At 44.7% G+C, this 12,542-nt stretch overlaps 1 protein-coding gene across 1 annotated transcript; it reads left to right on the top strand.

Moving 5' to 3' along the window:
- Nucleotides 1-9,458: 9,458 nt before the first annotated feature.
- LOC136959257 (acidic mammalian chitinase-like) lies at nt 9,459-12,326 on the top strand. The gene is made up of 11 exons (XM_067253576.1): nt 9,459-9,498; nt 9,592-9,621; nt 9,925-10,126; nt 10,289-10,345; nt 10,442-10,607; nt 10,794-10,918; nt 11,006-11,129; nt 11,239-11,424; nt 11,543-11,665; nt 11,761-11,899; nt 11,978-12,326. The coding sequence occupies exons 1-11, from the start codon at nt 9,459-9,461 to the stop codon at nt 12,232-12,234; spliced, it is 1,449 nt and encodes a 482-aa protein (XP_067109677.1). The 3' UTR covers nt 12,235-12,326.
- Nucleotides 12,327-12,542: the final 216 nt, after the last annotated feature.

Below are 12,542 nucleotides of genomic sequence, written 5' to 3' on the forward strand. Positions count from 1 at the left end.
GTACAGAGACATTCCCCCGAGGCAAGTAGGGTGAAGTGCCTTGCCCAAGGACACAACGTCATTTTGCGCGGCCAGGAATCGAACCGGCGATCTTCTGATTACTAGCCCGATTCTCTAACCGCTCAGCCACCTGACTCCCTTTATGTGATGTTCATTTTATGTTCATTTATTTTATGAAATACCATAGAGTTGATCTATGTATATATAATGCAAATCACATTCTGTGCTCTATCCACCATTACCCACAAATACACCATTTAATCATTTGTATTCTATTCAGATCTAAGATTCTATTCCACTGTAGCGTTCTGTTCCTTTCCATGGATCCTCTCCAGTACAGTTACCCTGCTGTTCTCAATCACCTGCTCCACAGAGCTGAACTGACTCTGCTGTGGTTAGAAGGAGTCTGCTACTGCTGAGCTACTCAGGGGAATATGGACTGTAGTAAAGAACTAGGAACGTACACACAAGCACACACCTGTTCAAACACATATGGAGATACACAGGTATAAACACACATAGACAGTTTATACTGTTGTATGTTTACACAAATTGCTTTTTTCATTCTGTACATGGTCATATATATATTCCTTCCATCTCCTTCTCAGTGGCTCTTAGAGTCGTAGTCGTCCCCGCCACACACGCACACGCACACACACGCGCGCACGCACGCGCACGCACACACACACACACACACGCGCACACACACACACACACGCACACACACACACGCGCGCGCACGCACACACACGCACACACACACACACACACGCACACACACACACACACACACACAGAGGAGGCTATGCAGTAGTTGCTTGCTACACAGTTGCCATGGAGACCTGCTTCTCTGCTTCACAAGGTCAGTTCTGTCCCAGTCAGAGCATTCAGATATTGTCTGTGGAATAACTATGTCCACATGTTAATCCTAAATATAATCTGAATATACAACACTGAAACCCAACTTGGCTGATCACCCGAACAACCAACAGGTCAACATGAACAGAGAAAGAGGGAGGCTCTGCTGTACATGATAACTGAATGCCGGGCCAACATTTCAAACTGAATATACAAAAACAGCATTCTATCCAACTGCGTCCAAAAGAGTTTGAGGAAAAGCCTTTCTCAGTGTATCTCATTGATTCATCTGCAGCTTCTTCCCTGCGCCTGCTGGACTCACATCCTTTTCCACTAAAACACCTTTAGTTCTGCTGTACAGTACATATCAAGGAAAATTGCCTTCAGCAGACATTGCATCCTGTCACCCGCCTTTGCAGCTAGGAGACCTCATACAACCCTGTGTGAGTGTGTGTATGAGCGTATGTGTGAGTGTGTGTATGAGTGTATGTGTGAGTGTGTGTATGAGTGTATGTGTGAGTGTGTGTATGAGTGTATGTGTGAGTGTGTGTATGAGTGTATGTGTGAGTGTTGGTGTGTGTGTTTGTGTGAGTGTATGTGTGTGTGTATGTGTGAGTGTTGGTGTGTGTGTTTGTGTGAGTGTTGGTGTGTGTGTATGTGTGAGTGTTGGTGTGTGTGTGAGTGTTGGTGTGTGTGTGTGTGTTTGTGTGAGTGTATGTGTGTGTGTGTGTGTATGTGTGAGTGTTGGTGTGTGTGTGTGTGTTTGTGTGAGTGTTGGTGTGTGTGTGTGTGAGTGTTGGTGTGTGTGTGTGTGTTTGTGTGAGTGTTGGTGTGTGTGTGTGTGTTTGTGTGAGTGTATGTGTGTGTGTTTTTGTGTGAGTGTTGGTGTGTGTGTTTGTGTTTGTGTGAGTGTATGTGTGTGTGTTTGTGTGAGTGTTGGTGTGTGTGTGTGTGTGTATGTGTGAGTGTGTGTGTGTGTGTATGTGTGAGTGTATGTGTGTGTGTGTGTGTGTGTGTTGGTGTGTGTGTTTGTGTGAGTGTTGGTGTGTGTGTGTGTGAGTGTATGTGTGTGTGTTTGTGTGAGTGTTGGTGTGTGTGTTTGTGTGAGTGTTGGTGTGTGTGTGTGTGTGTGTGAGTGTATGTGTGTGTGTTTGTGTGAGTGTTGGTGTGTGTGTTTGTGTGAGTGTTGGTGTGTGTGTGTGTGTGTGTGTGAGGACAGAAGGGAAGAGGGATGGGTTGCACAGAGATGCTTACCAGCTTCTCCACTAAGTAGTTGGAGGGAAAATTAGATAGAGCTAATTTACACACCAAGAGGATGCACCCAAACCATTAGCACTCAAACACCCCCATGGGTTTCAATTACTCCAGTTAGCAGCTCAGAGTGTGTGTGTGTGGTGTGTGTTTATGTGTGTGTGGTGTATACATATGTGTTCAGATGTATCATATACAGATTTATGAAACACACCTGTAGCCTAATACATTTGTGAAAAAATAAAAAATAATTTGCGTTTGAGTAAAAATGATTGAAGGTAATCAAAGAGGAATGGAGATATTGAAAGAGAAATGTAGGAATATTTATTAGCTGTACCTTCTGGGTTTCTCACCCATTCTCTTTGATCTGCAGTCTCTCTGTGTTTCCACATTCCCCCATGTTCAATAATGGATTTCTGTTCATCTATTTTTGATGTCCCTATTTTTCTTCTTTGCTCTTCCATTCTCATTGTGTGTATTTATCTGTTTCAGAAAAACTGAGCTGTGTGTGAGTGTGTGTGTGTGTGTATTTGTGTGTGTGCTGTATGCATGTATTCAAGTATGCGTGTGTGTGTGTGTAATTCCACACATGGATCACTACTGCTTCTTTCTCTTTGTCCCTCTCTCTCTGTAAATGGAGAGCTGTGCCTTAAACAAACACTGGCCGTCTTCTCTCCTGAAACATATCCTCAGACAGACAGCACTTCTGGGCCACTGAACAGTACATTATATTCATAATAATGATACACACACACACACACACACATAGTACACACACAAATAATAGTACATACTACATCCCACAGTACAAGGTAATTAGAAAAACGAGATGACTCCTCAGACTGACCAGAGGTGAAGAGGAGGAGGAGGAGGAGTGGAGATAATACAATGATGAAAATGGAAGAAAGCTAAAGATGTTTAAAATTGTGATGCAAAATTCACCTTTCCTAAATTATTTCTCTCTCTCTTTCTCTCTCTGTTCCTTTCCTTCCTATTTTCGTCAATCTCTTGCTCGTTCTGGTCTGTGTCTGACAAACACTTGTGGTGTGAGTGATGACGTAACATGACTGTGGGCAAAACAAGTGCAATACAATTATGGATAATGATCAGTGTTAGACAGCATGACTTAAAAGGTGTCTGTGTTTGTGTCCAAATAAACCCCCCAAAAATGGAAGCTCAGAGAGGGGGGGTTTGAAGACAAAGCTCCAGATGTTCGTCAGTAGCAGTTAGATGCATCCTGTGAAGCCATCCCTGTAAGTGTGTGTGTGTGTGTCCCTCTGTGGCCAGGGGTAGTTTGTGGTTACTGGGGTGGACAGAGATGTGACAGACCAGACAGTTTTCTGGGATAATAAAAACTGTCGAATCATGTAGTGATCCCACTTAACTTGATAGAAAGACACATTTTAGCGATAAATCAAATCTTTTACAGAGGTTTTCCATCTTGCATTTGAGTGTTTGTGTATCTACTGAGTTTGTTTTGGTGTTTGATAGAGTAGGGTATGTAATGACACTGAAAAGGACACAGTGGCAACACAACGTCATTATTACAACATACAGAATGGCCACAGTTCTAACAGCTAATGAACGACTGGACTTGAGAGTAAGAATAATGACATGATGACATGTTCAGGCTACGTTAGACCAAGTCCTCCATTGCTCTGGAGTGCAATCAGACTAATAAACAAACATGCTCATTAAATTTATGCTCTGTTTGGCCAGCTCTGGCCCAATACTCCCGCATGTCCTCACTCCCTGTAGAACAAATCCACCAAGGGAGGGGGGATAGAAAAATGCTAAGCTGTAGCTGAGGTTGCCTACTGCAGGATGCAGAGTTGCTGTGCTGTGTAACTATGATAACAGCACTGCAACAGTAGGGACACAGGAAAGATTGAGAGGGAGAGGAGTGCTAGATGTTAATCCTTTCAATGAAAAGAGAGATGCATTGGCTTCCATCCATGATTGCTACAACACACTCATGTACGTGCACGCACCCTCATACACACACGTACACACACAATTACACACACACACACACACACACACACATACATACTCATGTAACACATTTACAGTCTAAACACCATATCACAGATCATTTCTATTGTGGCAACACCTACTACATCCTGTGTATATGCTTCACTCCTCTAGTACAGTGTCTAACTAACACTCTAACTAATGTGCATGCACATTTCAGCTTCCTTACCGTGACACAAGGTCTGGCTACATCCCCCTCTTCTTCACTCCTCTGTCTCTCCTTCTGTTTTCTGTTCCCTCAATCTATGGTGTCTTCCTAAATGAATGTTTTCTCCTTCTTGTGCCACATTTGTGAATATCCAGGTTTTTTTGCTCAAATGTCCTTCTTCCCTCTGTCCCTTCCTCTGATGCAAAAGAACAAACTGCACATACTGAGTCTTTGTGCACTGGTCCCTCCTTCTCTTGCTCTCTCTCTGTCACTCTCTCTCTCTGTCTCCCTATCTCTTTCCTTCCTTCCTTCCTTCCTTCCCTCCCTCTCTCTATCCCCTTCTCTTTCTCTCCCTCTCTCTCCCTCTCTCACTCTCGCTCTATCTGTGTCGCCTTCTCCCCCTCCTCCCCCCCCCCTCTCTGTCTCCCACTGTCTTTCTCCCCCTCCTCTTTCTCAGCAGACAGAGCCTTTGAACGAGGTAGAAGAAGAGGAGGCGCACTCAGCAGTTATTCTGTCCCCGTAAGCCCCTCCCCTTTTCCCGTCTTCCTCCTTCACCATACTTAGTCCCTTCACCTTTCATCTGTACCTCTCTCCATCTCCCTAGTAACATTTCTTATTCTCTTTCTCTTTTAACTTCAGTCTTTCCCTCTTGGCTCCCTTTTTTTCGGAACATAAGATTAACATTAATAAACAGTGTAAGGAAAGTTGTACTTTTATAATGGAAACTAAGGGTTCCAGTCCAAATGTTATTTTCTCACTAGATTCATAGTTGTTGTTTGCACTGACACATAATATTCTTTATGTGTTTACAAGAAAGAAGGAGTCATGGAGAGAGAGTGTCTGTGTGTTTGCAGTTTCAGTGTCTGTCTCACTAAGAGCCCAGTAAACCTGGTCTATCAACCTCCAACAGTCCTCTAATGAGAACTCTCCTCCCTTACTTCTCTCTCCTCTCTCTCCTCTGTCTCCTCCCTCTCTCTCTCCTCTGTCTCCTCCCTCTCCCTCCTCTCTTTATTCCCTCTCTCTTCCCTCTCTCTCTCTTTGTATTCATGCGTCACTGTGTTTACCACCTCAGCCATTCATCCTTCATTGTTGACAGTCAAGGTAAAAACAGAAAGCATCCGACTGAAGTTTGGTCTTCTCCTTAACAAATGATGACAATAATTCAGCAGTCTTGAGTACAGAAATCCTATGGCAATGAGAGTGTAAATGTATGTGTGTGCATGTGTTGGTGGAGCTGCATACTAAACGGCAGATTCACTTTCCATTGGCCTTTTCCTTCCAACTGTCTTCAAACTCTATATGGAAAACTCTTTGTATGTTCTTAATGAATTCTACAGTCAGTAGTGAACATGGACAACACTCCATTTAACACAGCAACACATACTTTCAATTCCTGTCATTGTTTATCTTGTGATATAAAGTTCCTACACACAATTATTGCTTATTTACTCTTTAGTTGGGATTTCTGTCTTGCTGCAGAAAAATATCAGCTCCTGCTTTGAGAGCTTGAGAGAGTGGGACTTTAAGGACCGGCTTGATGGCTGAGTGACACAGGAAGAATAAAGAGAGGTTGCATTAAAGACAGTAAGTGCTTGGGGGGTACTGTACTCCCCCCTCACTAAGTATGCTCCAGTTACAAGGACAGACGGAGGAAGTGGATGGACGCATTATGTTTGTATTGTGTGGTCGGATGAGCAGTAATGAAAGGAGGACATACTGAAGGATAAGCGAGGATGGATGGAGAGGAGGATGAAAGCATTAACTGTTGAATCGTATTCGTTTCTTGAGTGTTAGGAAAAGGAAGGGCTGAGAGAAAAAAGGGTATCTCATAAAAGCAATGTTTTAGGTACACACACTTACGCACACACACACACATGCATACACACACACACAAATGATATACAACATAATACTTTAATATATTTCATCTGTATTTCTCCAAGATATTTTATATTAGTTACTTTTACATATGTATGTCTTTATGTGGTTTATAGGCCTGTTATTGTTGGACAATTTGGTTCTCTAATGGTTCTCTACTTCATTAGGCTGATTCAAGATCACACACACACACACACACACACACACAGAAAGACAGCAGTGAGTGGTAGCATGCTGAAAGAAATGAGAATAGGTTGCCATAGCAACTCTGTGAGAGCGTTGCTTTTATTGGAGAGAAAAAACGGAGCTATGCTTCCTCTCCCTCTCCTCTCCTCTCCTCTCTTCTCTTCTCCTCTCCTCTCCTCTCTTCTCCTCCTCTCCTTTCCTCTCCTCTCCTCTCCTCTCCTCTCCTCTCCTCTCCTCTCCTCTCCTCTCCTCTCCTCTCCTCTCCTCTCCTCTCCTCTCCCTCTCCCTCTCCCTCCCTCCCTCCCTCCCTCCCTCCCTCCCTCCCTCCCTCCCTCCCTCCCTCCCTCCCTCCCTCTCCCTCCCTCCCTCCCTCCCTCCCTCCCTCCCTCCCTCCCTCCCTCCCTCCCTCCCTCCCTCCCTCCCTCCCTCTCCTCTCCTCTCCTTTCCTCTCCCTCTCCTCTCCACTCCTCTTCCTCTCCTCTCCTCTCCCTCTCTTTTCCTCTCCCTCTCCTCTCCTCTCCTGTCCTCTCCCTCTCTTCTCCTCTCCCTCTCCCTCTCCTCTCCTCTCCCTCTCCTCTTCCTCCTCCATTTCTTCCCCTCTTTTGTCTCCCAGCACCGTCGTGTGCAGTTATACTGTCACAAACATCTTTTCACTATGTATATTTCAGAGGAGAGTGTGTAGAAATGTTTCTCTCAGTGACTAATTCAGTTAGAAGTGTCACAATAAGAACTCAAAAGGCTGATGACTGCATTGGATTATGTGAAGGCTTTTGTGTGTGTGAGTGTGGGGGAGTGTATGTGGGTATGCGTGAGAGAAGCTGAGAGAGGGAGAAAGAAAGATGATTTTTTTAATAGGTTCATTTTTCCATGTCAGGATAGCAACAGAATACCTTTTTTTTAAGCTACCACAATTACTGACGAACACTTGTCTTACACTAGCCTTCAGCACCATTTCAAACAACAATTCCAAGCTCGCTATTGATACCCTCTCGAATGTTTGTGTATGTGTGTGGATAGTATGTGTCTTTGTAAGTCTGCTCTCACTGAAACATGGTTTAGACTCATATAGATACTTAAGCTGAAGCATGTTGCAGTATCAGCTTCTGTTACTGTAAATTAATCATACATAAAAAAGCCCTACAGGTAGGCAACCCTACACACACACACACACACACACACAACACAAAGACACGCAAATACGGAAACAACAAATTATATACATGTAGATGCTACAATTACCACAGAATTGTTGTCTCCATGTATTGTATTTAAGAATGGATTGAGACATTATCTCTCTATATATAATCTCTCTCTTTGTGTGTGTGAGTTGAAATCATAAATATTTCTGAGACGATGATTGGGAATCTGCTGCCATGGTGACAGGCCCAGCAGTATCTAATAGCAACTAGATACCGAAGACCTTACATCAGAAAGAGGGAGAGAGAGGGAGAGAGAGAGAGACACTAAACACCCTCAAGTGTGACTCATACTTTAGAAGAACACAACCTTATGACTGTTGCGCAGTTCTCCTCATGACATGAATATAACTCATAACTGGATGTTACATCATGGATTTACTGGATCAATAAACACAGCAACTCAAAGCTAGGCAGCACAGTATAGCACAGTACTCAGCACAGTAAACCCCATTTGGTAATAAAATATGGACATTTCCTACCACACAGTTGAGCTGCACGATGATGGCCAAGGTGAATAAAGCCTGCAATAGCTGCTTATTGTTTCTCCTTTCCCTTTGTACGTGACTTTGTGTGTGTGTGTTTATGTGTCATGTGTTAATGGCAACAGGTCTATTCTCAGTGTCAACACGCTGGATCGCTGGCTTTGGGGTTACCATGGTTACTGGTGAAGAAGGATGGTAGAGGGTTACACAGAGAGAATTAGAGAACGAGATAGAAAGATAGAAAGACAGAGAGATGGATGGTGATAAAATATGGTCGTAATGGTCCATTACAATACAGAAGCAAAAGGTGGTGTGTAGTTGCATGACAAATTTGAGGGATTATGTAGGAAACGGACAAAATGTCATAACCTGCTCCGAGTTGGTCATGGGACAACAGCGGCCTCTGATGGTCATGTTTGACACTGCTGCTGCAAACCTACAGATGGTAGGAGACCTGTAGACTTCTCCAAGTCTCCATCTTCACTAAAGGCCATCCTTCCACAACAGGTACATTCCTATTGATACACCTTCAACATGAATTCCATTCAATCCACATAAAGAGGGACCACACTAGTGGGAAGCGTTGTACTTTATATGTTCACACTAGAGAGGAAAACAGGTAGTAAGCAAGTATCCAGCTGAGGAATATGTGACGCAGCCTGTCAGTGTCATAGAGGTCGTTCAGGGCATCACGTGTTTGTGTGTGGACTGATACTGCAGCTATGTACTGAGGGTTTGACACGTGTTCTTGAATGATAAGGCAGGCAGGTACAGCCACTTAGGTACCGCTGAGCAAACACCAGCACCAGATGTCAGACACTTTCTGGCCTCTCCTAGACAATGACCCCTTGTAGCGTCTTAACAGAGGGCACAGTAGTGACTTCCAGAGTCATTCTGGATAGACTGCCATCATGTCATTCAATTCAATTTACTTTATGGATCCCAAAGGAAATTCATGGATGTGGATGTCTATTACTGTGGTTGTTTTTTCAGGGGCGTAACTCAAAACGAATGTATTAGTTTATTGCTCTTACAGATTAAGGTAAGCATTTTGTAAATGTGAAAACAACATGTTCAATACATAGTTACATATGTTGACAAATTAAAGATAGACTTAAATGGATTGACCCCAAACAAGCTGTATTGTAAGTGCAGTTGGTGGGGGATTTTAAAATAGGCAGCAACTTGCATTAGAAAACTGATATCTTAAATAAGCAAGGAATTATATCATTCCAGAAGGACGTGTGAAGTTTATCAGGTTTTCATGGCACAATGCAATCTGATTTCCGGTCAAGACCAACGTCAATGTGGCTGAATGCTGACTTTTGCTGAATCAACCATAGCGGAGAAGCCAGATCAAACATAGTGTGCAGATAGAGGAAGGAGCCTGGGCTATATAAGGTTCAATCAGCCCTCACACCAATGTACAGAGGCAACATGGGCAAACTACTCATCTGCGTTGGTAAGCAGATACCGGTGCACCTGCATCTTCATGATTTCTCCATGACTTGTCTTTAACATACTTCTCTCTCTCTCACTCTTTTTCTCTTTGTAGGATTGGCTCTCCTGCTGCATGTGCAGCTAGGTAAGTACAAACTTAAATAATGGTTAGTCTGTTCATGAGGACAGGGTTGGAATTTTATACCTCTATGACCTCTGAGCTCAAATTGCACTCTAAGATTTACTGACGTGGTAAAATAAATCTACCGAAAGTCAATGAACATCCACATTCCTACCCTTTGAGTGGACCATAACCATATTCCTTTGTTTATCATGCAATCCAGGATTTTCAATCAATTACGTTATCTGAGTCCTGCACAAACCCTGACACTAACCCTAACCCCGACAATAACACTATCTTTTTGTATCTCTTTGTATCTCTGTCTAGGATCCTCCTACATCCTCTCCTGTTATTTCACTAACTGGGGACAGTACCGACCAGGAGCAGGGAAGTATTTCCCTACCGACATTGACCCATGTCTCTGTGACCACCTCATCTATGCCTTCGCTGGGATGGACAGCAACCAGATCAAGACCTACGAGTGGGACGACGAGAAGCTCTACGGACAGTTCCAGGCCCTCAAGAACCAGTAAGTACTCACACACACACACACACAAGTGCACAAGTCTGTACGCTTTTGCACATTTACAGGTTTGCACATGCACATATTTAAACACACATATACACACACTCACGCTAGCACATAAAAGTGCACACATCTCTGAGCTGTTTTGTTTCTCTGCGTTTCTAGGAACAGCAACCTGAAGACCCTGTTGGCCATCGGAGGATGGAACTTCGGCACTCAGAAGTAAATCCAGACTGAGTGTTCTTATCCACGCACATGCCTCTAACCCAGCACCCAACCAGGAAGAGCGGAATGCTGATGCTACATGTCTGTCCTCAGGTTCACAGCCATGGTCTCCAGTGCTGCTAATCGGCAGACCTTCATCACCAGTGTGATCAAGTTCCTCCGTCAATACCAGTTTGATGGCCTGGACATTGACTGGGAATACCCTGGCTCCAGAGGCTCCCCTCCAGAGGACAAGCAGCGCTACACCACCTTGGTGCAGGTACTGTCAGACCCCCTCTCCTGCAGATCTACAGCTCCAGTACATGTTCCTCTGCCTCTTTACAGTAAGAGAAGCAAGGCCTCATAAATCCTCTTGTCGAAAGTCTTACGTTTCGACTTTGGGATCAATTGTGTGCATTCATGCATACAATATTGACACGTTCTGCTGTTGTCTGTGTGTGTGTAGGAACTGCTGAGCGCATTCGTGAAGGAAGGAAAGAGCACCAACCGCCCCCGTCTGATGCTGACCGCCGCCGTGTCTGCTGGGAAAGGAACCATCGACTCTGGATACCAGATCGCCCAGATTGGACAGTCAGTTTGCGCGCACTCACACGCACAGGATATACAAGTTTCTTTATCAACTGTGCTGTGGTGATAACTTAAGTTTGTCTTTGTCAGAGTGCTGGACTACTTCCACGTGATGACCTATGATTTCCATGGCTCCTGGGAAAAGAACACTGGGGAGAACAGCCCTCTGTACAGAGGCCCATCTGACCAGGGAGACCTCATCTACTTCAATGTGGTGAGTGATGAACTCCTTACTATTTCTCTATCCACTTCCCGCTGTCTGACAGAAGCTTAATATATTCATAGAGGTGATCCATCAACACTGTGAGCGTTTCTGTTTTCAGGACTACGCCATGAAGTACTGGAAGAGCAATGGTGTCCCAGCTGAGAAGCTGCTGGTTGGTTTCCCAACCTACGGCCACACCTTCCGCCTGGCTTCCGCCTCCAACACTGGAGTAGGAGCTCCCTCCGCTGGCCCCGGCCCCGCTGGAACCTTCACCCGCCAGGCTGGATTCTGGGCTTACTATGAGGTCTGTGTGTGTGTGTGTGTGTGTGTGTGAAGGGGAGGGGGTGTGAATGCTTGTGTACTGCACGTGCGTGTGTTTACAGCATGGAGAATCTAACCCTTTTCACTGCACCTTCCACCAGATCTGCACCTTCCTGAAGCAGGGTGCCACCCAGGCTTGGGACTCTACCCAGGATGTGCCCTACGCTTACGACAGCAAGAACATGTGGGTTGGATATGACAATGTCAAGAGCTTCCTGATCAAGGTATTACATCATGCGCGCGTGTCACTACTATCGAGTTGACATGACACGGAGCTGGTCATGTGATACATGTCTGTAAACTTTCTTCCTCCCCACAGATCAAATGGCTGAAGCAGGCTGGTTTTGGAGGAGCCATGGTGTGGAGTCTGGATCTGGATGACTTCACTGGCACCTTCTGCGGCCAGGGCAGATACCCTCTGATCAACACCATAAAGAGTGGTCTGGGCACTGGAGCAGGTGATGCATGCAGACACACACGCACACACGCACACACGCACAGCAACATGACTGTCTAATCTCTCCTGTCCCTTCCAGGTTGTGCTGCTCGCACGGACCCCCTCCCCCCCGTTACCCAGGCTCCTCCCAAGCCCAGTGGTGGTGGTGGTAGTGGTGGTAGTGGTGGTGGTGCCACTGGAGGATCTGGCTTCTGTGCTGGCAAGGCCAATGGTCTCTTCCCAGACCCCACCAACAAGAACCACTTCTATGAATGCAGCCAGGGAGTAACCTACACCCAGCACTGTGCTGCTGGACTGGTGTTTGACGCTAGCTGCTCCTGCTGCAACTGGGCTTAAACCTCCCCTTCAGCTCCCTCAGTAGAACAACATCAGCTACATGTAACAATTGTAAACCATTTCTGATCTGACTGTAATAAACATAATTTGAAGCAACCTACAAAAGTGTGCCTCTATTGTGAAAAAAGACAAACTATTCAAGGCTGCTGACATCACATAACAGAGAGATGGAAAAATACAATTCAAACAACAGAATATGTGATCATCATCATAAACAACATAACAAAGCAAACAGATGTATTAATACACAGGCAGCACATATATAGAACAAAAAAAACACAAAGACGATATACAATATAAATTGCACT

The sequence above is a fragment of the Osmerus mordax genome, chromosome 1 (genome assembly GCF_038355195.1).
Source record: "Osmerus mordax isolate fOsmMor3 chromosome 1, fOsmMor3.pri, whole genome shotgun sequence".
Lineage (NCBI taxonomy): Eukaryota > Metazoa > Chordata > Actinopteri > Osmeriformes > Osmeridae > Osmerus > Osmerus mordax.

Excerpts from the sequence above, each read along its gene's own strand:
- LOC136959257 (XM_067253576.1), top strand. The coding sequence starts at position 9,459 with ATGTACAGAGGCAACATGGGCAAACTACTCATCTGCGTTG. Across the intron at positions 11,130-11,238 it reads ACCTCATCTACTTCAATGTG|GACTACGCCATGAAGTACTG; the intron begins GTGAGTGATGAA and ends TTCTGTTTTCAG. Across the intron at positions 11,425-11,542 it reads GATTCTGGGCTTACTATGAG|ATCTGCACCTTCCTGAAGCA; the intron begins GTCTGTGTGTGT and ends ACCTTCCACCAG.